This window comes from Choloepus didactylus, chromosome 6 (assembly GCF_015220235.1).
Source record: "Choloepus didactylus isolate mChoDid1 chromosome 6, mChoDid1.pri, whole genome shotgun sequence".
In the NCBI taxonomy this organism is placed as follows: Eukaryota; Metazoa; Chordata; class Mammalia; order Pilosa; family Megalonychidae; genus Choloepus; species Choloepus didactylus.
The window spans coordinates 60,660,364-60,687,111 of NC_051312.1; the positions used below are offsets into that span (position 1 = coordinate 60,660,364).

At 38.6% G+C, this 26,748-nt stretch overlaps 1 protein-coding gene across 5 annotated transcripts in view; it reads right to left on the reverse strand.

Annotated features, from left to right (window-relative positions):
* Positions 1–26,002, reverse strand: part of PRMT3 (protein arginine methyltransferase 3) — a 186,414-nt gene extending 160,412 nt beyond the window's left edge. Inside the window, exons 1-5 of one of the 5 annotated variants that reach the window (XR_005217397.1) lie at positions 25,780–25,970; positions 25,367–25,502; positions 23,636–23,718; positions 22,312–22,361; positions 21,504–21,606 (exon numbers count right to left, since the gene is read on the reverse strand). Coding sequence is in view for 4 of the 5 variants with exons in the window: in XM_037839241.1 (XP_037695169.1) it covers positions 21,504–21,606; positions 22,312–22,361; positions 23,636–23,718; positions 25,367–25,502; positions 25,780–25,807 (400 nt within the window). In the remaining variant the exon portion in view is untranslated. The other 4 variants (XM_037839241.1, XM_037839242.1, XM_037839240.1 and 1 more) reach the window with 4 other exon arrangements.
* Between the last annotated feature and the right edge of the window lie 746 nt (positions 26,003–26,748).

Sequence of the window (26,748 nt, forward strand, 5' to 3'; positions counted from 1 at the left end):
AGAGGACAAATACCCCAAGTGCAACTAAGAGTGACATTTTTGAGGAACTGCAGCCTAGAGAGGAATGTCCTGAGAGAAAGCCATTTTGAAAACAGAACTTTGGAGCAGACACCAGCCACGTGCCTTCCCAGCTAACAGAGGTTTTCCGGACACCATTGTCCATCCTCCAGTGAAGGTACCGGATTGCTAATGTGTTACCCTGGACACTCGATGGCCTTAAGACTGTAACTGTGTAACCAAATAAATGCCCTTTTACAAAAGCCAATCCATCTCCGGTGTTTTGCATTCTGCAGCATTAGCAAACTAGAACAGATGGGAACTTCTCAAAATCAAAAGCTTCTGTAACTCCAGAGACTCTGTCAAAAAAGGTGAAGAGGCAAGCAACTCAATGGGAGAAAATACTTGGAAACCATGTATCTGATAAGAGACTTATATCCTGCATACATAAAGAAATCCTACAACTCAACAATAAAAACATCCCAATTGTAAAATGGGCAAAAGATATGAAAAGGCATTTTTTCCCAAGAGGAAATACAAATGGCTAAAAAACACATGAAAAAATGTACATCTTCACCAGCTATTAGGGAAATGCAAATCAAAACCACAATGAGATACCATGCCACACCAATAAGACTGGCCATCATTAAACAAACAGGAAACAAATGTTGGAGAGGAAATGAAGAAACTGGAACTCTTATTCATTGCTGGTGGGAATGTATAATGGTACCGTCACTGTGGAAGACACTTTGGCGTTTCCTCAGGAAACTAGATATCAAATTACCCTACAATCTGGCAATTCCACTTCTCGGTATATACCCAGAAGATTGGAAAACAGTGACACAAACAGACATTTATACACTGATGTTTATAACAGCATTGTTCACAATTGCCAAGAGACGGAAACAATCCAAGTGTCCTTCGACAGACAAGTGGATAAACAAAATGTGGTATACACATACGATGGAATACTATGCAGCAGTAAAAAGGACCAAGGTCCTGAAACATAGGCAACATGGATGATCACTGAAGATATAATGCTGAATGAAATAAGTCAGACACAAAAGGAGAGATATTGCATGTTACTACTTCTTTGAACTCTCTGAACAATGTAAAATCAATGTCTTATACTGTAGAATATTGGGGACCTAGAGATAGACAGAAGCTAGTGAAGGGGAAATGATAACCTAATATGTTCTGATATATTAATGAGGGTGAATTTAAAGGTATGGGAATGGATAGGAGTGATGACTGTTTGTTTATGGGATTATAAGTATCAGAGCTGCATGGAAGGTGAACAGAATTGTAAGGGGTTGTTTAAAGGCACATATCCCACAGATCAGCACTGCAAATATAGATAGTTGCTTGCATGATATACTTCTAAGGTATGACTCTGTATAGAGAGTTGACAACAGAGTGGTTGTGGGAAAAATCTACCTATTGTATACTAGGAATTATAATTAATAGGAATACCTTACTAGTACCACACAAACACTAGGGACAAGTAATTAAGGGCTGAAAAGAGCTATGGGGTGTTTTGGGTCATGAGAATTGTTTAAAACGGAGAGTGATGTGGCATGTATAATTAAGTGATAATAATGTGAGATATTAATTGATCATTGTGGATAGAACATACGTATGTGAACTTAGGAACCCCCTACTTTATAAGTCAGGCCCTCAATCTTGAAGCTTACTCTTAGGAATCTTATGGTTGTAAAGGGGAGGCTAAGCCCACCTATAATTATGCCTAGGAGTCATCTCCAGAGAACCTCTTTTGTTGCTCAAATGTGGACTTTGTCTCTCCAAGCCCAACTCTGCCAATAAATTCATCACCCTCCACCTGACGTGGGACAGGACTCCCCCAGGTGAGTGAGTCTCCCTGGCGATGTGGGACATGGATGCCTGACCCTGGCATCGAGGGGCTGAGAATGACTCTTTGACCAAAAGGGGGAAAAGAAAGGCAACAAAATAAGGTTTTAGTGGCTAAGAGATTTCAGAGACATGAGATGGTCCTAGAGGTTACTCCTATGCAAACTTCAGCTAGATAGGCCAAATGGCCATAGTATGATAAATCCAAGTCAACAAAGTCCTGAAAACCCTAAAGAATACCCAGTTCCCCCATATGTGACTCCATAAACATTTCACTCAGTAAGTTTATTCTTCAGAAACTTAAATCCTCCAGAGAGCTCCTATGGCAGCTAAGTCCCAAAACCCAGAGGCAACAGCTTCTTCAAGAACATCAACCAATTGTGTCCCCTTTTCCCCTCAAGTCGACACCCCTATTCAACATGAACGAGTTAGGATGGTCACTGCCTAGACATCCCTCAAGATCGGGAAAGTGATTAAACTAAAGGAAGGGGTAAAAACAGAAAAGACAGAATTTAATAAAGGACTATGAATACCGAATCTCTAATTTTCTTTTTCTTAGTTGCTAGGGTAATAGAAAAGCTAGAAGAAAAGAACTGATGGTGGAACTGCAACCCGTAACATTCTTTGAAATTTGCTCTATAGCTACTTGTTTAACTGTAGTTTGAAAGTTACCACCTTTTTGTATGTATGTTATATTTCACAACAAGGAAACAACTGAAACCATGGAACTGTAACCCATAACATTCTTTGACATTTACTCTCTAACTACTTGTTAAATTCCACTTGGAAAGTTATCACTTCTATGTAAATATGTTATATTCCACAATAAAAAAACAAACAAAAACACACACACACACACAAAAACCCAAACAAAAAAAACACCTCCCAAGAAAGAAAAGCCCAGGACCAAATGGCTTCATAGGTAAATTCTACCACTCATTCCAAGAAAAATTAATACCAATCCTGCACAAACTCTTCCAAAAATTGAAGAGTACAGAACACTAATTCTATGAGGCTATGAGGCCAACATCACCCTACTACCAAAGCCAGATAAAGATACTACAACAAAAGAATATTAGAGACCAATTTCTGTAATGAATATAGATGCAAAAATACTCAACAAAATACTTGCAAACTGAATCCATAAGCACAATTGTACACCATGATCAAGTGGGTTTTATCCCAGGTATGCAAAGGTGGTTCAACACAAGAAAATCAATTAATGTAATATACCACATTAAAAATAGAAGGGGGAAAACCATATATCATCCCAATTGATGCAGAAAAGGCATTTCACTAAATCCTGCATCTTTTCTTGATAAAAACACATCAAAAAATAGAAACAAAAGGAAATTTCCTCAACACGATAAAGAACATATATAAAAAACTCACAGCTAACATCATACTCAATGGTTAAAGACTGTAAGCTTTCCCTCTAAGATATGGAACAAGGCAAGGATACCCACTGTCACTACTGCTATTCAGCATTCTGCTGGAAGTTCTAACTAGAGCAGTTAGGCAAGAGAAAGAAAAAAAGGCATACAAATTGGAAAGGAAGAAGCAAAACGTTCACTCTTTGCAGATGACATGACATGATCCTATATGGAGAAAGTCCCAAAAAAATCTCCAACAAAGCTATGAGAGTTAATAAATGAATTCAGCAAAGTGGTGGAGTACAAGATAAACACGCAAAGATCAGTACTGTTTCCATACACTAGTAATGCTCAAACTGAGGAGGAAATCAAGAAAAAAAAAATTCCATTTACAATAGTAACTAAAAGAATCAAATAAGAATAAATCTAAACCAAGGATGTAAAGCACTTGTACACAGAAAACTACAAAACACTGCTAAAAGAAATCAAAGAATACCTAAAGAAATGGAAGGCCATTCCATATTCACAGACTGGAAGACTAAATACCATTAAGATGTCAATTTTATCCAAATTGGTTTATGGATTCAACACAATCCCAATCAAAATTCAACAGCACATTTTGTAGAAATTGAAATGCCAATTATCAAGTTTATTTGGAAGGATGAGGGGCCCTGAATAGCTAAAAACATCTTGAAAAAGAAGAACGAATTGGGAGGACTCACACTTCCTAACATAAAAGCATATTACAAAGCTACAGTGGTCAAAACAGCATGGTACTGGCATAAGAAAAAATATACTGACCAATGGATTTCAACTGAGAATCCAGAAATAGAGCCTCACATCTTTGGCCAATTGATATTTGGCAAGGCTGCCAAATCCACTCAACTGGGAAAGAATAGTATCTTCAACAAATGGTGCTGGGATAACTGCAAAAAAATGAAAGGGAACCCCTATTTCACCCCACATACAAAAATTAACTCAGAAGGGACCAAAGACCTAAACATAATAATCCAAACTATAAAACTCCTTGAAGAAAACATAAGCAAGCATCCTTAGGTTCTTGTGTTTGGCAGTGGTTTCTTACTTTACACCCAAAGCAAAAGCAACAAAAGAAAAATTAGATGAATGTGACCTCATTAAAATTAAAAACTTATGTGCATCAAAGGACTTTATCATGAAAGTTAAAAGACAACCTACTCAAGGGTAGAAAATACTTAGAAACTACATATCTTACAAGGTTTCAGTATTCAGAATAATCTTACAACCCAACAATAAAAAGAGAACCCAATTAAAAATGGGCAAAAGACTAGAATAGACATTTCTCCAAAGAGGACATAAAAATGGCCAAAAAGCACAAAAAAAGATGCTCAACCTTACTAGCTATTTGAGAAATGCAAATCAAAACCAGAATTAGATACCATTTTACACCCTCCATAATAGCTACTATTAAAAAAAAAACAGAAAATTACAAGTGTTGGAGTTTATGTGGAGAAATAAGAACACTCATGCATTGCTGGTGGGAATGTAAAATGGTGGAGCAGCTGTGGAAGACAGTTTTGCAGTTCCTCAGAAAGCTAAATATAGAATTACCATATAACCAGGCAATCCCTGTAAATACCCAAAAGAATTGAAAGCAGGGACTTGAAAAGATACTTTCACACTGATATTTGTAGTGGTATTATTCACAGTTGTTAAGAGATGGAGCAACCCAAGTGTCTAGCAACCGGTGAACGGATAAACAAAAGGTGGTACACACATACAATAAAACACTATTCAGCTGTAAAATGGAATGAAATCCTGATACATGCAACAACATGGATGAACGCTGAAGATATGCTGAGTGAAACAAGCCAGACACAAAAGGATAAACACTATATGATCTCACTGATATGAAACAATTAATATAAGCAAATTTATAGAATTAGAATCTAGAATATAGGTTACCGGGACCTGGGTTTGGGGGAGAGAATGGGGAGTTTATGTTTAATTTGTACAGAATTTCCATTTAGGTTGACTGCAAAGTTTTTTATATGGATAGTGGTGTTAGTAGCACATTATTCTGAGTGTAATTAACAGCACTGAATTGTATATGTGAATGTGGATAAAAGAAGTAATGTTCTTTCATGAATTATAACAAATGTAGTACACTAATACAAGGTGCTAATAATAGCACGGTATGCTGGTTTGAATCTAACATGTATCCCATAAAAGCCATGATCTTTTAATCCAATCTTGTGGGGGTAGACCTATTGTGGGTAGAACCTTTTGATTAGATTGCTTCCATGGAGATGTGACACCACCCATTCAAGGTGGGTCTTGATCCTTTACCAGAGTCCTTGAAGATAGCACACAGAGAAAGCAAGCTCACAGAAGCTGAGAGAGACATTCTGGAGAGAAGTTAAGATATGTAATCCACAGTCTGCCCCAGGGAGAAGCCAAAAGGACCCAAAGGAGCTGAAAAAGACACTTCAGACAGAAATGCCTCGAGAGAAACAAGAAGAGAGCCGAGAGAAGCTGAGACAGAAGCCCAGAGACATTTTGGAGAAAGCCATGGAAACCAGAAGCTAAACCTGGAAGAGGATCAGCAGACGCCAGCCATGTGCCTTCCCACGTGACAGAGGAACCCCAGATGCCATCGCCCTTTCCTCAGAGAAGGTATCTTGCTCTTGATGCCTTAACTGGGACACTTTCATGGCCTTAAAACTGTAAATTTGTGAACTAATAAACCACCATGTAAAAGTCAATCCATTTCTAGTATTTAGCATTCTGGCAGCTTTAGCAAACCAAAACACATGGTACATGAGGAAAATATAAACTGAATGTAAACTGTGGACTATGGTAAATAACACAATTTTAATATTCTTTCATCTCTTGTAACAAAGGTACCACATTAATGCAAAGTGCCAACAATAGAGGATGTATAGGAACACTGTAATTTTTACATGGTTTTTCCGTAAACCTACAACTTCTCTAATTATAACAAATCAGAATAGACCATAAAAGAGCTAAAAGGAAGCAGAAGTTTTATTCTGGAGAAAAAAAATAATAATAACTTCACAGAAATTAAAGCCCAGGCTTCAATGGTAAATTCTATAAACATTTAAGCAAGAAATCTTAAATTCCTATAGGAAACAAATGAAGAATTAACACTTCCCAACTGATTTTACAAGGCCAGCATTAATTCTAAAACACAAACTTAACAATGACTATAAAAAAAAAGGGGGGGGGGAATTGTTGACCAGTAACTATCATGAATCTAAAAAAAAATCTTTACCAAGATGCTAACAAACTGAATCTAAAAATATATAGGCATATCTCGAAGATACTGCAGATTGAAATGTCTTGAAAGCATGAAAGCAAGTTGTTCTAGTTTGCTAATGCTGTGGAATGCAATACACCAGAGACGGATTGGCTTTTATAAAAAGGGGGTTTATTTGGCTACACAGTTACCGTCTTAAGGCCATAAAGTGTCCAGGGTAACACATCAGTAATCGGGTACCTTCACTGGAGGATGGCCAATGGCGTCCGGAAAACCTCTGTTAGCTGGAAAGGCACGTGGCTGGCGTCTGCTCCAAAGTTCTGGTTTCAAAATGGCTTTCTCCCAGGACGTTCCTCTCTAGCAAGTTTGCTCCTCTTCAAAACGTTACTCACAGCTGCACTGAGTTCCCTCTCTTTCAGTCAGCACATTTATATGGCTCCACTGATCAAGGCCCACCCCAAACGGGTGGGGCCACGCCTCCATGGAAATATCCCATCAGTTATCATCTACAGTTGGGTGGGGCGCATCTCCATGCAAACAACCTAATCCAAACGTTCCAACTTAATCCCCACTATTATGTCTGCCCCACAAGATTGCATCAAAGAATATGGCCTTCTCTGGGGCACATAATACATTCAAACCGGCACACAGGTATTGCAATAAAGCAAGTGTTCTGGTTTGCTAATGCTGCCATTAAGCAAAATACCAGAAATGGATTGGCTTTTATAAAGGGGGTTTATTTGGTTACAAAGGTACAGTCTGAAGGCCATAAAGTGTCCAAGGTAAAGCATCAACAATTGGGTACCTCCACTGAAGAATGGCCACTGATGTCTGGAAAACCTCTGTTAGCTCGGAAGGCACATGGCTGGTGTCTGCTTGTTCCCAGGTTGCATTTCAAAATGGTGTTCTCCCAAATGTAGCTCTTGGGGCATTTTGTCTTCTCTTAGCTGCAGCTCCTCTTCAAAATGTCACTCTCAGTTGCTCTCCAAAATGTCACTCACAGTTCCTCTGTGAAGTCCTTTATATGACTCCAGTGATCCAATTAACACCCACCCTGAATGGGTGGGGTAATACCTCCATGAAAATTATCCAATCAAACGTTTCACTCACAGTTGATTGAATCACATCTCCATGGAAACACTCAATCAAAGAATTCCAATCTAATCAACACTAATACATCTTCCCCCCCAAGACTGCGTCAAAGATAATGGGGTTTTGGAGGACATAATACATCCAAACTGGCACAGCGAGTCACACAAATTTTATAGTTTCCCAGTACATACAAAAGTTATGTTTACATTATACTGTAGTATATTAAGTGTTCAATAGCATTGTCTAAAAAAAAAGTACATATCTTAATTTAAAAATACTTTATTGCTAAAAAATCTAACCATCATCTGAGCCTTCATAATCTTTTTGCTGGTGAAGGGTATTACCTTGATGTTGATGGCTATTGACTGATCAGGGTGGTGGTTGCTGAAGTTTGGGGTGGCTGTGGCAATTTCTTAAAATAAGACAAGGAAGTCTGTCACATCAGTTAACTCCTTCTTTCACAAAAGATTTCTCTGTAGCATGTTATGCTGTATAATAGCATTGTACACACAGAACTTCCTTCAAAATTGCAATTAGTCCTCTCAAACTCTGCTGCTGCTTTATCAACTAAGTTTATGTCATATTCCAAATCTTTTGTTGTCATTTCAACAATGTTCACAGTATTTTCACCAGGAGTAGATTCCATCTCAAGAAATCACCTTTTGCTCATCCATAAGAAGCAACTCCTCATCCGTTCAAGTTTTATCATGAGACTGCAACAATTCAGTTACATCTTCATCTTATAATTCTAGTTCTCCTGCTATTTCCACCATATCTGCAGTTACTTCCTGTACTTAAGTCTTGAACCCCTCAAAGTCATCCATAAGGGTTGGAATCAACTTCTTCTAAACTCCTGTTAATGTTGACATTTGACCTCCTTCCATGAATCACAACTGTTCTTAATGGCATCTAGAATGATGAATCCTTTCCAGGTTTTCAACTTACTTTGCCGAGATCCATCAGAGTAATAACTATCCATGGCAGCTATAGCCTTATGAAAGGTATTTCTTAAATAATAAGACTTTAAAGTTAAAATTACTCCTGGATTAACAGGCTGGAGAATGGATATTGTGTTAGCAGGCATGAAAACAACATTAATCTCCCTATATATCTCCATCAGAGTTCTTTGGTGACTAGATGCACTGTCAATGAGCAGTGATATTTTAAAAGGATTCTTTTTTTCTGAGGAGGTCTCAACAATGGGGGTAAAATATTTAGAAAACCATGCTGCAAACAGATATGCTTTCATCCAGGTTTTGTTGTTACATTTATAGAGCACAGGCAGAGTAGATTTAGCATAACTCTAAAGGACCCTAGGATTTTCAGAATGGTAAATGAGCACTGGCTTCATCTTAAAGTCACCAGGTGAATTAACTTCTAATAAGACAATCAGGAGGATCTAAGATGGCAGCATAGAGAGGAGTGGAAGCTAAGTAGTCCCCCCTGGAACAACTGAAAAAAAAAAACCAGAAACAACAAGTAAATAATCTGGAATAACTGCAGGGGGACAAACGTGACTGTCCACTCATCATACACTAACCTGATTTGGGAGGAACGCCTGAGATTACAGCATAAAATCCATAAGTAAGAACTGCAGATCCAAATGGGGAGACCCCTCCCCCACAGCCCAAGCTACAAAGCCTTGTGGTGCCAGAGAGAAGCTCTCTCCCAGCAAGCTAATATAGCTCAGCTGAGCTCCAACTGAGGTTTTAATTAGAAAGTGTGAGCTGCTCACTATGAAGTACAAATCCCCAACAAGTAGACAGAGGCTTTGGGTGACGACTGACCTTGGAGAGCCAGAGGGTTGCCTCGGACTAGCCCTGTTCCTTTTTCAACTCAATGGAGAAAGCCATTTTCAGTTCCCAGTTTTGTGACCCAGACAGGGGTGTGGCACAGGCAGAGAGAGACCATTGAAGTGCTAATGACCTCCCCCTAAGGCTTCTATCTTCTCTAAGAGGAAAGGGGTGGGGTCCAGCTCTACTATCTGCCTTTCATTCAGAACTTACACCAGTCAAGAATTATAGGCTAATCTTTGCATCAGGCAGAGTGCACCCCTGCACGGCCCGGCAGCCCGGGGCTTCCCTTGAGAGACGACGCGCACTAGTGACGTAGCACAGCCTTCCCTCAGCAGAAGTCCTGGAAGATCACAGCTGAGAAGGGGGGCCCGCTCGGAAAACCCAGGGACGCTACGACAATGCCGTGGTTTGTGGGTCAGCAACAGAGAGGGTCTAGGGCAGAACTGAAATGCTTAAGACTCTTGCAGTGGCCTTGAATCTCCGGGAACACCTGAGAGGTTTGAATATTAAAGCGGCCCTGCCTCCCTGACCACCCAGACACATGCACCACGTTCAGGGCAGACAGCTCCAACAACAAACCCAAACTGAGTTCACCAACTGAACCCAACAAAAATCATTTCCCCACACACCACAAAGACAGAGTTGGGGAGAACTGACTTGAGGGGTATAGGTGACTCGCAGGCACCATCTGCTGGTTAAATGGAGAAAGTGTATGCCACCAACTTGTATTTCTGAAAAATTAGATTGGTATTCTTTTTTTTTACAACTTGAAAGAGCCCTATCAAGAAAAGCAAATGCCAAGAGGCCAAAAACAACATAAAATCTTAATGCATATGATAAAACCAGACAATATGGAGAACCCGATCCCAAACACCCAAATCAAAATATCAGAAGAGATACAGTACTTGGCACAATTAATCAAACAATCACAATCGAGGAATGAAAACATGGCACAGGATATAAAAGACATGAAGAAGACCATGGAACAGGATAAAAGGGACATAAAGAAGACCCTAGAAGAGCATAAGGAAGAAATTGCAAGAGTAAAAAAAATAGAAGATCTTATGGAAATAAAAGAAATTGTTGGCCAAATTAAAGACTCTGTATACTCATAATAAAAGATTAGAGGAAGTTGAACAACGACTCAGTGTCCTAGAGGTTCAAAGAACAGAAAATGAAAGAACAAAAGAAAGAATGGAGGAAAAAATAAAAAAAATCGAAAAGGATCTCAGGGATACGATAGATAAAATAAAACGTCCAACTTTAAGACTCATTGGTGTCCCAGAAGGGGAAGAGGAGGGTAAAGGTCTAGAAGGAGTATTCAAAGAAATTGTTGGGGAAAACTTCCCCAACCTTCTACACAATATAAATACACAAAGCATAAATGCCCAGCGAACTCCAAATAGAATAAATCCAAATAAACCCAATCCGAGGCATATTCTGATCAGACTCTCAAACACTGAAGAGAAGGAGCAAGTTTTGAAAGCAGCAAGAGAAAAGCAATTCACCACATACAAAGGAAACAACATAAGACTAAGTTGTGACTACTCAGTGGCCACCATGGAGGCGAGGAGGCAGTGTTATGACATATTTAAAACTCTGAGAGAGAAAAATTTCCAACAAAGAATACTTTATCCAGCAAAACTCTCCTCCAAATTTGAGGGAGAGTTTAAATTTTTCACAGACAAACAAATGCTGAGAGAGTTTGCCAATAAAAGACCTGCTCTACTTCAGATACTAAAGGGAGCCCTACCAACAGAGAAACAAAGAAAGAAAGACATATAGAGAATTTTAACAGACATATATAGAACCTTACATCCCAAATCACCAGGACACTCATTTTTCTCTAGTGATCACGGATCTTTCTCCAGAATGGACCATAAGCTGGGACATAAAACAAGCCTCAATAAATTAAAAAACAAAAACAACAACAACAACAAAAAAAAAACTGAACATATTCAAAGCACAATGTCTGACCACAATGGAATACAAACAGAAGTCAATAATTTTTTAATTGTAACTCCACTATTTACTTCCTACATGATGTAAAATACACAAACTCTAATGACAAATCAGTGGTTTTGAACTTAATGTAAAATATGTAATTTTTGACAAGAACTATATAAAGGTGGGGGAATGGAGGAGTATAGATACATAGTTTATGTGTCCTATTGAAATTAAGTTGGTATCAAAGAAAAACAAGATTGTTATGGATTTAAGAGTTTACTTTTAAGCCCCACAATAAACACAAAGAAATTATCAGAGAATATGACCATAGAAATAAAAAGTAGAGTATGGGTTAAGAGAAATGGGGGAAGGGGCAATGGGGAGTTAAGAAATGAGTGTAGGGTTGCTGTTTGAGGTGAAGGGAACTTTCTAGTAATGGATGGTGGGAAGGTGATAGCATTACAACATTCTAAATGTGATTAATCCCACTAATGGAATGCTAGGGAGGGGGTCGAATGGGAAGATTTAGGCTGTATATATGTTTCCACAATTGAGAAAAAAAAAAAAAAAAAGACAGTCTAAATAGATGACAATTGAATGCCAAGGATGACCCTGGATGGGATCTGAGGATGGAGGACAGGAGGCTCAAAGGGACACAGTTGAGACATAAGGAAAAAAAAAAAAGGGAAATACAGAATGTAAACTTTATAGCATTGTTGAATCTCTTGTACTTCTTAGCTGCGCTTAATGGGATTGCATAAAAGAATGTTCTTGTTCATGGGAATTGTATACGTGAATTATAGTGTTTGTTCAAGGATGTGTGCAGTTAGCTCTCATATGTTCAGAAGACAGAGCAATAGATGATGGATGATAGATAGGGAGACAGGGAGGAAGGGAGGGAAGGAGGGAGAGAAAGAAACAGCGGTCTGACAACCTGTTAAAGTTAGTGGATTGAGGTATCGGGGGGGGGTCAGGGAATGCTGGAGTTCTGTGTATGGGGTTTGTATTGTTTTTGCAACTGTTCCTGTAACTTTGAATTTATTTCAAAATAAAATGCAAAAAAATAATAATAATAATAATGACAATCAGCCCATCCTTTGAAGCTACAAAGCCAGGCATTGACTTCTCTTCTCCAGGTATGAAAGTCCAAGATGGCATCTTCTTCCAATATAAGGCTGTTTCATACACACAGAATATCTGTTGTTTAGTGTAGCCACCTTCATCAATTATCTTAGCTAGATCTTGTGAATAATTTGTTGCAGCTTCATCTTGCACTCTTTTTAATGTTATGGATATGGGTTCTTTCCTTAAACCTCAAGGCAATACCAACTGAAATGCCAACAACTTACTTTGCAGAAACAGAAAAACCAAAAACCAACTTTACTTGGAAGGCCAAGGTGCCCCGAATAGCCAAAAATACCTTGAGAAAGAGAAATGAAGTGGGAGGTCTCACATTACCTGACTGAAACATAGTACAAAGCTAAAGTGCTCAAAACAGCCTGGTACTGGCATAAGGACAGAGATACCAACCAATGGAATCAAATTGAGTTTTCAGAAATAGACTCTCGCATCTACGGACAATCTATCTTTGATAAGGCAGTCAAGCCAAAGCAACTAGGGACAGAGCAGCCTCTTCAATAAATGGTGTTTGGAGAACTGCATATACATTTCCAAAAGAATGAAAGAGGACTCCTACCTCACACCTTGTACAAAAATTAACTCCAACTGGATTAGACCTAAACATAAGCGTTAAGACCATAAGAGTCTTAGAAGAAAACATAGGGCAACATCTTAAAGACCTTCTGATAGGAGACGGTTTCCCAGACCTTACACCCAAAGCGCGAGCAACCAAAGAACAAATAGACAAATGGGATCTCCTCAAAATCAAACACTTTTGTGCATCAAAGGACTTTGTTAAAAAACTAAAATGGCAGCCTACACAATGGAAGACAATATTTGGAAACCACATATCAGATAACGGTTTAATATCCCAAACACATAAAGCGATTCTACAACGCAACAACAGAAAGACAAACAATCAAATTTAAAAATGGGCAAAAGACATGGACAGACACTTTTCTGAAGAGGAAATACAAATGTCTCAAAAACATATGAAAAAAATCCTCAACTTCACTGGCTATTAGGGAAATGTGTATCAAAACCACAATGAGATATCATCTCACACCTACTAGAATGGCCATTTTCCAAAAAACACCAGAAAATTACAAGTGCTGAAGAGGATGTGGAAAAAGAGGCACAATTATTCATTGCTGATGGGAATGTAGAGTGATGCAACCACTCTGGAAGACAGTGTGGAGGTTCCTCAGAAAGCTAAGTATAGATTTGCCATATGACCCAGCTATTCCACTGCTAGGTACATACTCAAAGGAATTGAAAGTTAAGACACAAACGGACATTTGTAAACCGATGTTTACTGCGGCATTATTCATGATTGCCAAGAGGTGGAAGCAGCCCAAATGTCCAACAATGGACAAGTGGATAAACAAACTGTGGTGTATACACATGATGGAATATTATGCAGCTGTAAGACAGAACAAAGACATGGAACATATAACGCAGATGAACCTTGAGGACATTAAGTTGAGTGAAGTTAGCCAGAAACAAAAGGACAAATACTGTATGGTCTCACTAATACAAACTAACATTAATGAGCAAACTTTGAGAGTTAAAAGCTGATAACACAGGCTACCAGGAGATATAAAGAGGGTAGAGATCAGACATTTGATGCTGAAGAATGCTCAGCAGGATTGATTGTATAAATTCTGAAATAAATAGGATAATAGTGTGTGATGGTAGCACAATATTGTAAGTACACTAAACAACGATGTCTGTAAGTAAAGCTGAAAAAGTTGGGATAGGGAAACGACACCAGAGGTAAAGATAGATGATGAAGACTGGGACTGTATAACTTGGCAAAAACTGGAGTAGCCAATGACTGTCACTTTATGTACAAATATAAAAATGTTCTCACATGTGGAAGAACAAATGAATGTCAACCATGCAGAGTGTTGAAAAAAGGGATCGTATTTGGGAAAAAACATAATCAAAGCAAACTGGACTCTATGGTCAACAGTAACACTGTAATATGCTTCCATTAAATGTAACAAAGGCAATATACCAAAGTTAAATGTGTATGAGAGGGGGATATAAGGGAGAGATATGGGATAGTTGGTAGTGATGTTGTTTTCTTTCCTCACTATTATATTGAATTGTATGACATTTTATTTTTCTTTTTATTATCTTTTTTATTATTCACAAAAACAAAAAATAAACACTTTTTCATAGTAATCAATATGCTCAAGTGCTGACTGTGGTGGTAAATGTACAACTATATAATGATACCATGAATAACTGATTATACACTGCAGATAATTCTATGTTATGTGAATATACCTCTATAAAATTGTAGGAAAAAATATAAATAGGGGTAAAAGTGCTGGAGAAAACATAGAGAGAAGGATGTACCTATTTACTGTTGATGAGGAAGCAGAATGGTGTTGACTTTCTGGAGGTCACTGTGGTGGTTCCACAAAAAGTCAAGTATGTGGGGGCCATAAGGTCTTGCAACCTCATTATGGGGTATGTACTTGGAAGATCTGAGAGCAGACATGAATGGACATTTGCACATTGGTGTTTATGGAGGCAGTATTCATGATTTGCAGTGGGTGGAGGTGGCCTAAGGACACACTGACTGAGGAACAAAATGGTAAACTGTGGTGCATGCATACAATGGAATACTGAGCAACTACGAGAAGGAGTGAAGTTGTGAGACACGCAACAAAGAGGTGAACGGATCCTGTAGACAGCATTTTGAGTGAAGTATGCCAGAAACAAAGGCAAACACTGTAATGCCTCACCAATATGGACTAACTACAATGTGTAAACTCAGAATTGAATCTTAGAGCACAGCCTAACAGGGAAATGATTATTGTAGTGGTCCCTAGATTGTAAGCTCTTACAGCAGTCAATCTATTCCTGAATTGTAACAGCTATTTCCAAACTCTTGAGATGTTGATCCCTTTGTGTATAACCTGATTGGTCTCTGGAACATTGGGTATCTGTGTGACAGCTGAAACTCAGAGCTAGAGCACGGCAGATATGAATGTCAGTATTAATGCATAGAGCAACTGTTTAAAAAAAAAAAAAAAAAAAGAAGAAGAAGAAGAAAGAAAAAGCTGAAAAAGAGCCCAGACTTCAATTAGAGATATGAAAGAAGCAGATCTGGTTAAGACTAGGGCAAATCGGACCAAAGGGTAAAGGCTGAAACTAACTGTGTGTTAAAACTTCAACTTCCATGTGAGACCAAGGGAAGAGATGTTTATTTGGTGTAGGATCTATAGTTCCTAAACAATATTTTTCTAAACAATATAACTTCTACACTCAGTGTGTTCAAACACCACAATTACATGGAACTTTGAATAGGAAGTACAGTCTGTATAGGTTAGAGTGAAATAGCAACACACTCTAAAGTAATTTGGGCAGAGAATAAAATTACATATTTTGGGGCCCCCCTGAAGAGCTGGGGGAGGATGTGGAGGTGTTGGACTTCCTCACCTGGATTGTTGCTGATGTTCTCACAAACACTGGGGACTGACAGCTTGATATGCTGAACCCTCTGTCTTGGGGCTTGCCCCTATGAAGCTTGTTACTGCAAAGTAGAGGCTAAACCTGCTTATAATTGTGCCTAAGAATCTCCCCTTGAGTCCCTCTTTGTTGCTCAGATGTGGCCCTCTCTCTCTAACCTAGCAACCTTAGCAGGTGATCTCACTGCCCTCTCCCCCTAGGTGGGACCTGACTTCCAGGGATATAAATCTCCCTGGCAACGCACGATATGACTCCCAGGGAAGAATCTGGAGCTGGCATCATAGAATTGAGAACATCTTGTTGACCAAGAGGGGGATGTGAAATGAAACAAAATAAAGTTTCACTGGCTGAGAGATTTCAAATGGAGTCGAGATGTCACTCTGGTGGACATTCTTACGCACTATATAAATTCCTTTTTTAGGTTTTAATGTATTGGAATAGCTAGAAATAAATACCTGAAACTACCAAACTCCAACACAGTAGCCTTGACTCTTGAAGGAGACTGTATAACAATGTAGATTACAAGGGGTGACAGTGTGATTGTGAAAACCTTGTGGATCGTACTCCCTTTTCCAGTGTATGGATGGATGAGTAGAAAAATGGGGACAAAAACTAAATGAAAAATAGAGTGGGACGTAGGGGATGATTTGGGTGTTCTTTTCTACTTTTATTTTTTATTCTTATTCTGATTCTTTCTGGTGTAAGGTAAATGCTCAAAAATAGATTGGGGTGATAAATGCACAACTATATGATGGTACTGTGAACAGTCGATTGTACACCATGGATGACTGTATGGTATGTGAATATATCACAATAAAACTGAATTATAAAAAAAAAAAAAAAAACAAAACAGGATCCACAGCAACTGTTTAGAGCTTAGACCAACACAAGATTTCTTTGAGGAGAAACAGTTTATCATGGATGTTTTTAACATTTCTAGCACATGGATATAATAAAAAGCAGAAAAGCAGAAAAAATATAGATTGGTGTGATGAATGCACAACTATATGATGGTACTGTGAATAGCTGATTGTACACCATGGATGACTGTATGGTATGTGAATATATCTCAATAAAACTGAATTTTTTAAAAAAGAGAGGCTATTGTAAGGTTATTAATTGGCCTAATATCAATATTGCTGTGTTTCAGAGAATAGAGAGGCCCAAGGAAAGGGGGAGAGATGGAGGAATGGCCAGTTGGTGGAGCAGTATGAATACACACAACATTTATTAATTATATATGCCATCTTATATGGGTGTGGTTGATGGTACCCCACAATTATAATAGTAACATCAAAGATCACCATAACATATCTAATGATGAAAAAGTTTGAAATATTGTGAAAATTACCAAAGTATGACACAGTCACACAAAGTGAGCACAAGCTGTTAGAAAATGGCAGCAACATACTTGCTTGATACAGGGTCCTCACAAACCTTTTGTTTGTAAAAAACACAATATCTGCAAAATGCAATAAAGCAAAATAAAAAGCATAGTGCATTAGAACCAAGTGGAGTTTATCCCAGGATTGCAAAGTTGGTTTAAGAGTCAACAGTCAATCAGTGCATTGCCCCAAACAAGAGATGTATAGAAAGTATCTGGGAGCTCTTATGCTTTGGCCTAGAACCATTCTCCAAATTCATTGTATAGATAAGCCCTGAAGTAGAGCACTCACACAAGTCAATCTGCAAAGACTAGGAAAAGTGTTTTCTTTTTTTCATTCTTTTTGTTGTTGTTAGCTTTTCACATTCAAGGACAGCTCTGTTATTAACACTAGCTGGGTACAAGCTTAAGGAACAGATGCCTTGGAATCTAAATTCCAGCAATAAAATACTCAAATATCAAAACTTCCAGGTTTCAAAAGATGACAAAACATATAAAGAAACATAATTATACGGAACTTTGAAGAGGAAGTGAAATGTGGTGGATTTGTACAGGTTAGGGTGAAATAGCAATACATCCCAAAGTAATTTGGGCAGAGAATAAAAATATATTTGCAGGGCACCCTAAGGAGCTGGGGGAAAATGCAGAAATGTTGGACGTCCCCACCTGGGGTCCCCACCTGGGTTATTGCTAATATTCTCACAAACATTAAGGACTGACAAGTTTGTATGCTGGGCCCTCAATCGTGGGGCTTGCCCTTATGAAGCTTGTTACTGCAAAGGAAAGGCTAAACCTACTTGTAATTGTGCCTGAGTCTCCCCACTCAGAGAACCTCTTTGTTGCTCAGATGTGGCCCTCTCTCTCCAGCTAACCCAACTCGGCAGGTGAACTCACTGCCCTCCTCCCTACATAGGGCATGACTGCCAGGGGTGTAAATCTCCCTGGCAATGCAGGATATGACTCCCAGGAATGAGCCCAGACCCAGCATCATGAGACTGAGAAAATCTTCTCGACCAAAAGGGAAACGAAAACGAAACAAAATAAAGTGTCAGTGGCTGAGATTTCAAGTGGAGTCGAGAGGTCACTCCGGAGGGTATTCTTACATGCTACACAGATATCCCTCTTTAGGTTTTAATGTACTGGAATAGCTAGAAGGAAACACCTGAAACTGTCAAACTGCAACCCAGTAGCCTTGATTCTTGAAGATGACTGTATAACTATATAGCTTACATGGTGTGACTGTGTGATTGTGAAAACCTTGTGGACCACACTCCTTTTATCCAGTGTATGGATGGATGAGTAGAAAAATGGGGACAAAAACTAAATGAAAAATAGGATGGGATGGAGGGATGGAATGATTTGGGTGTTCTTTTTTATTTTTTATTCTTATTTTTATTCTTATTTTTATTCTTTTTGGTGTTCGGAAAATGTTCAAAAATTGAACGGGGTGATGAATGCACAACTATATGATAGCACTGTGAACAGCTGATTGTATGCTATGGATAACTGTATGGTACATGAATATATCTCAATAAAACTGAAATTTAAAAAAATCCTTCAGCTACTACACACAGAAAAAAAGTACATATATAGTTTTATTAGGTATTTTCAAATTTCACTCCAGATGAGCTGTACCAATTTGCATTCCTACCAGCAATGTTTGCAAGTGCCTGTCTCTTCACAGCATCACAGGAGAATGTGTTGTCACACTTTCTAAATTTTTGCCAGTCTGATAGGTGAGAAATCTCAGTGTTGTTTTAATTTGCATTTTTCTTAGTTAATTTGAACACATTTTCATATGTTTGAGGGTTACTTATACATCTTTTTTGGCAGCTGTACGTTCATTTATTTTTCTATCAAATTTTTGGTCCTCTGCCCTCAATTTTTAAGTTGTTTATACACAAAGCAAATTAACCCTTTTTAGAATATGTTCCAAATATTACACTGTAATTTTTTAATTAACTAAACTCCTTACTTTATTCAGATTTCATTAATTTTCCCCTAATATCCTTTTTCTGCTCTAAGATCCCAATCAGGATACATTACAATTAGTTGTCATGTCTCCTTAAGCTCCTCTGGGCTGTGAGTTTCTCAGGCTTTCCTTGTTTTTGATGACCTTGGCAGATTTGAGAAGCACTGGTCAGGTATTTTGTAGATGCTGCTTAACTGGACTTGGATGTTTTTCTCATGATTAACTGGGGTTATTGGCTTGGGGGAGGAAGATCACAGAGCTAAAGTGCCATTCTCATTTCAAGCGTGTGTGCAATCAGGACTTATCACTGATGATGTTAACCTTGATTATCTGGCTAAAGTAGCATTTACCAGGTTTCTCCAATACTTTTTCCCCATTACACTATACTTTCATTGCCTATTTTCTTGGTCCTCTTCTTTATTAACTTAGTCATCTTTATATCTTCAAAGCCTAACACTTAGTAGATGCTCAATAAATATTTACTGACAGAGAGTAGAAGTGAAAAGGTCAGGAATCAAGCCTGGAGCCAGAAGAATGATGGCCTTCTCTTCCATCTCTCTCTATCAATGGCCAGGAGCACAGCTTATGTGAGAGAACATGGGCAATATACTGAACAGCATGCCCAGTTACAGTCCCACTTCCTATATTAGGCCTTTAGATCTGTTCTAGATCTCAGTCATGACTTCCTCCAGAAGTTTTTATTTACTAGTAGCATCAAACTCTAGTTTATTTAGCATTTACCGTATGGCAGGTACTGTGCTAACATATATTATTCCTGCAACAATCTTAACAAGGTAAGTGCTGTTAATACTTTTTACAAATTAAAATTAAGACTGAAAGAGATTAAGTTTAAATAACTTTGGAGTGTTAGAATTCAATACTGATCTGTATGCACAGTACAGTACACAGCACTTAACCTCTGTTGTTGTTCTGAGTAATCTCTTCCTCTCTGAACTGTACAATCTTTTCTGTATCCCATGGAACTTATTATATTCTACCTTGTATTATAAAACAGGAGAGATTAAAAAACAAAACACTTCTATTGGACTGCAGACTCCCTGTGGAATGAAATGTGATATTCATTTCTTCATGTTGCTAAAGCATTTAACACACTACATTCACCCTGTGAGCATTCAGTAAATGATTCTGAATTTAGGAAGTCATGAAGATCACCTACTGGGAATTTTGTCATTCATCAGCGAAATCAACTTGGTCACTCGGAGGAAATGCAATTAAAGAGAGGTGGGAAAATGGGAAAGACAACTTGGGAATTACAAAATTTTAGAGCTAGAAAGAATCTCAGAAATCTGAACTTCATTCCTTATTTTACAGATGCAAAGACTTAAATCCAGAAAGTTTACATGCTTTGTCCAAAGTCACACAGATCCTGATCACTCCATTACTGTTCTTACTACTAAAAATGATGTACGTAATGATGGTACTTCTCAAGGAAATCAATAGTTGTCCATAGCTCACCAATCAAAAAATAGCTCAAATACACATGTTCAAACTATTATCCGTTAAGATATATGTCTCTTTAGAATGGTTTTGCTGATCTGAAGAGAGCAAACACTCTATCTCACAAAATAAGGTATAAATAGGAAAAGAATAAATAATTTAACTCCTACAAATCAGATCTATAAAGTATCTACAAAAGGCCAGCAGAATTTTCACAAAATCCCTGTTCAATAATGAAGGAATCAAACCACAGAACAAGTAACTAAAGAAGCAAGTTATAGTCCAGAAATCAGAATGACCTGCCAAAAGGGAAACTTAAGAGTTAATGTGTGAGGGTAAACTCATAAAACTTTTAGTGGAATTCATTCAGGATGAAAACAAAATCTCAACAAATTGTCTTAAGAAAAGTCAATTACCTGATCTGAATATATGAGACAAACATAGTAAACATTAAATCTACTTAGAAGTTTTTTTAAATCAGAGTCTAACAACTAAAAATTATTCTCTCAAGTCTTTCTATGTTTCAAAACATAATATACAAAATGTTTAAACAAGCTCATATCTCTAAATTCCTGCCTGGTAATTGTAGTATAACTGTCAGTTTCTTAAGTGACTCAGCTTTCAATCAAAATCAACTACGTGATAAGGTCTTTGGAGAATTAAAGAGATGATACGTTTTCCAAGCCAGTTAACCACCATTTTGCCACAATAGCTCTATATTAAGTAAATATATACGGTAAATTCATCTTACCAAATTGAAGTAAAAGATCATCTTCTAATACTGGCTTCAAATATTCTTCTTTCTCCCAAGGCACTGGGATATGTATGGAATTCATATACTCAACTGTAGGGTTCTGGATGTAAAATAAATTGCATGGTTTTTCATTGCATTTCACACAAAATCCCCTTAATAAAAACTAGGGAAATGAAACAAAGAAGGAAATCATGCCTGCATTACACAAAATCAATATGTTTCTATTAAAAAATATGTATTCACCTGTCTTCACTAACTCAAATGGATTACTGCTTAATTAATGGTTTCAGTGCAAAGTATTATATTGTTTGGATTTAAGTAAAGTGGCAATAAGACATTCAAGTGAATAAAACAAAAAAGAACAAAGTACTAGAAATCACACTAGAAATTATTTCTGATTTCATAAACATACTATCAGTAGTTCCCTTTTTTAAAAAAATCAGATTCTAAGTCCTTCTGTTTACTGTGGACTTGTGTTCTAAGTTTGTTAAGACATTGTTTTTTTTTTTTATTTGATCCATGTAAAAGCAAAGGATAGGTATCTGACACTGAAATACTTTTTTACATAACACTGATTCATTTCTTAAACACAGTGATACTGCTAAAAGCAACACTCGTTAAGTACTGTGTACATACATTTATTTGCTGCTTTATGTTGTACTAGTACCTAATGCCTATGATTCCTCCAAAAGGATGAGTTCCAAATATAAACAGTTCCTTCTTTTATATTCTTTTAAATATCAGTGCATTGCTAGTCACTGTGGTATCTTAGTTTCTAAATAAAATTATTAAGTTACTAACTTACCTTAAGTCTAATAAAATTTATTAGCTTAACATATCCATAAAATTCAAGTCCTAAAAGGGAAAAAAAAACATAATTCACCTATTTTGACACAATGTGAGTTTGTTTAATTGACCTGTTCTATAGTGGTTTCTCTGGTTAGGCAAAAAAATTATTTCTGTCTTCTAAACCACTACTTATAAGATTGTAAATGTCTTACTAAAAACTAGAAACAGTAACTTTGATACTTCTGAGAATTTTAATTGAGAAAAATCCATAAATGACAAAAATTTTTAATGATTTTCTTGTATTTCTAAAAAATGGAAAGGTAATTTTTAGAATTCTATTCATTTGTCAGAACAATACAAATCGGGAAAATTTATATCTTGCAGTTGATACTAGAGCTGAAAGTTCTAAATCCCCAATTTTTCTGGTGTCTACCAAATTATAATTTTTCCAGGACAAAGAATATAGAAATTATACTAGCTTTTACATGAAGTTCAATGATACAAATTAAAAAACGTGGCTAAGTCATTCGTACATGTTAGAAAAGTAGATGCAGTTGAACTTATGATCTATGAACATATTATACATTTACCTGAGGCCTGACTACTATTTACTGTTCTTCAATAATATTCCATCTAGTTGTTAGCAACTAGAGGGACCAAAGAACCAATTCTGTACTTAGTTACTTTTAGTGGAATAGTGTGGCTCTTCTGTATCCATTTAAAGTAAGAAGTGGAAGGCTGTAATTGTTATAGTGAAGTGGGTTTAAATATATGTTTCAATGGAAACATCACCTGAAAATTCTGCGTACTACCTTAATGTCATCACTACCTTTTTCCACACCCTCTTACCAAACTTCTTATAGATCTCAATCTTGTAGACACTGCCTTACAAGTTTAATTGTCTACAATTGCCTCTTCTTTACCTTTCTGTTTTTTTCCTACTCATTTTTCTTCTACTAAGTAAAAGAAAAAATTATCTGTCAAAATAAAAGAAACGCAGGCCTTGAATTCCACACTGGGCTTTGACTTAATAATTGAGTTGCCTTTTTTTTTCTCATAATGACCACCTCCTCTTCTGAAGCCCACCTCTACCCTTGCTCTCTCATTCCCTAATTCTAATATAATAAAATGTAAATTATATGTCAAGTTTTTTTAAGTCAACATAAGCTTACATACAATAAATCTTGTTTAGAACAATCTTATTATTAATTGTTTCTCAAAGGCCACTTGTCATAGACTACCTTATTTCCATAAGACAAGATGTTGCCACGTATCTTATACTGTAAAGCATGAACTTAAATTTCACAACTAAAATTTTCTTTATTCCAACAAATACTTACCATGTTTATGGACCATGTCATCAATATTAAATTGATGTTCAGACTTACAATGTGAAAATGTTTCTTCAGCAGATGTGAATAACCTGAAAAATTAAGCAATAATTTCATGGAATAGTTCCCAAAGAAGTCTAAATATTTGTTCCCTCATAAAAAACATATTTTTTTTCTGCTGATTTCCAGTTTCATTTTCAATTAAGAAAAAACAAACACACTTATGGATGAGAGGAAGAGAACCTAGCATTTCTCAGGGGACTTAGTACTTCTGAAACCCATTTTATACTGAAAGCAAATTAACTATACTTTAAATGTAAAATTTTATTTATTTGCCAAATAATTCATCAAAAGGCTTTTAAGAGAGAGGATTCTCTTTGTTATTTTATGTTTTCTCCCAGGTCATGAAAACACCCTACTTGAAATGCTTTTCTCCTCTATGTGTCAACTCTGCTTTCAAAGGCTTTGAACTGGCACAGCTCAAACTACTTTTTAGAAATAAAGCATAAAATGTAGTTTTACACCTGGACATTCCCAAAGTGCCATTTCAAAAGTGATCTCATAGTGTTTCAAAAATGATCTTACAGTGTTCCCAAACTTCTTACATTACAGACAATGCAAGAACCAAACCTCTTTATTACATGACCTGCAAAACTGAAGGACACAAAAAAACAGGAACACACAGCCAAGGAGCTGTATACCTCTTCCATATGCCTAGTAAATATGCAGTAATTTCCAACAAATGTTTGTTGAGACGGGTTATTTGCAGTATTTATGGAGCCTATTCACAAGGCACTCTACCCCTTGTGCTCAATAAACATTATTTTATAAAGTATAAAAATGTAGACTTATTATCTACCAAATGAGGCTACACATGAGAACACTGAGGAACCAAGTGAAGCTAATATACCATCTATCAGCACCCTGCTCAGCTAAAGGGGACACTGGAAAAGTGTTCATTAAAGTAACACTGGCCAATACCAACCAGGTCTCTTTCATGCCCACTGGCTCAGGACAGCAGCCAAAGTCAAAGCTTCTTGAGGCTAAGATGCATAATTTTAAGTGGAAAGAGCAAGGATTTGAGAATAAGACAAATCACACCTTTGTGACCTTAACAAGGTACCGATATCGCAGTCTTTCACAATTCTTACCCTTCAATAGGTGAGAAGTCCCTAAGAATGTGGAACTAAGAGACTTTATGGCACTAGCTTCAAATGAGAATTTGGGGTAAGAAATTTTAAAGAAGCTCTCTACCGGAATAGAATGGTAAAGCTGGGAGGGTCCTTTGAGATCATCTGGTTCAGTGACTCTCAAACTGTGAGTCTCAATTCTGTTACTCATTAGAATCACTTAACATAAGACTCTAAAAATGAAGGATTCCTGGGTCCCACCTCTTCAGAAGGACTGAGGAGCAGAGTTCAGCATCTGTATTTTTTTTAAAGTTCTCAGGTGATCTGGGTGCACAACCACATTTGGGAACCACAGATCCAGTCCAAGCCTCACATTTTACAGGTGAAACTGTGGCCCATCTAAGGAAGTGGTATCACCTGGATTCCAGTTCATGGCTCCTTCCTCTACATCGCTTTCTTCTCAGCAACCCCTCACCCCAAACCACTGGTTTGAGAATTGAAGGACAGGACACCCTAGCTTGACTCCAGACCAGTCGTTCCTGGACAAACGACACTGACCGCACGTCGCCCGGACACTTTAGGGCTGGGCCAGGCGCTGAGACGGACGAACCTGTCACAGAACAGGCAGGGGGTCTGCTGCTTGTCGTGGGGGAGATCAGCATCGTCCTCATCCTCCCAGGCGGCCTCGTCACCGCTGTCCGACAGCTCGGGCAGGTCCTCCTGATCCTCCACAGCGCCCCGGCCGCCTAGAACAAGCACAACTCTCAGCTCTGTCTCAGATGCCAGTGCAAAGAAGCAGCACCGGGAACAGGGTGTGGGGAGGATTCTCCCCTGGGCGAATGCTCCCCCTTACCCTCACCTCACCCCTTCCACCCAGCTCCCCCTCCTACCTCCCTGCAGGTCCCACAGCCCTGGCTCCACGTCCCAGAGGGCGCCGGGAAGGGCGGGGTCTTTCACCCGCCCCACGGTAGCGCGGCCCTTGGGGCTGGGCGAGGCGGGTGCTGAGGGGCCAGAGGTACCCACCGGTAGCGCCCGACGCTAACGAGCACATGTTGTGGTGCACTAGGAGCCGGGCGTGACTGGGGGCGGGGACCAGGCTGGGCAGCCCTTGCGCGCGCAGCCAACGCCGAACTCTCTCGACCCGGGAACCCCGGAAACGAGCGGTGACACACCACGGGGTGGAGCCTTGAGAAGAGCCAGGACTTAGGGAACGCTGCCAACGCCTAGAAACGCGAGAGCGCGCGCGTTGGCTGGGAGCGCTTCCTGCCTCGAGGCTTCGTGTTGATCACGTGAGCCGGGGTGGGTGGGGTGAGCCGGGGTGGGCGGGGCGAAAGCTTGGGCCCTGTTCCTGCCGCAGTGCTGGGGCAGTGCGCGCCGAGTGAGCGTTGTAGGAAGTGTTAATTTCCCCAGTTAGGACGTGACTTTTGACTCCTGTAGACCCACAGGGCTTAGCGGGAGGTCTCCGCCGGCGACCCCGAGTTCAAGGCGGAGAGACGCCATGGCGGTTTTCTTGTCGGCGTCGCGTCCTCATCGGTAGGCGAGCGGTTAGTGGAGGGACAGTCGGCCCGTGCGCGCCCTCTGGTGGCAGAGGAGGCCGAACGCAGCAAGAGCCACGGGACGGCTGTGGTCCCCGCAAGGCGCTAGTGGGGACAGAGAACTGCACGAGCCAGTTGAGGTGTACTGTAGAAACCAGACGCGGCAAAGCCTTCGGGCTGTTTTAAGGATTTTAGTCCTTAAAATACAGTGGTTAAGAGAGTGAATGGACTATGGAGTTAGCCTGCCTCTGTTTAAAGAATCTTAGTCCCGCCACTTTCTAACTATATGATGATGAGCAAGTTACTTGACTTCTCTGTGCCTCAACTCCCTCAACTACAAAATGGGGGCTGTTCCCTGCTGGAGAAACACGAAGAGTCTATTTATATGTGCATTTTATGGCACAGTTTAGCACTTCAAAAATGTATACCTGCCTTTGTTAGTTTTCTTGGTGTTTAA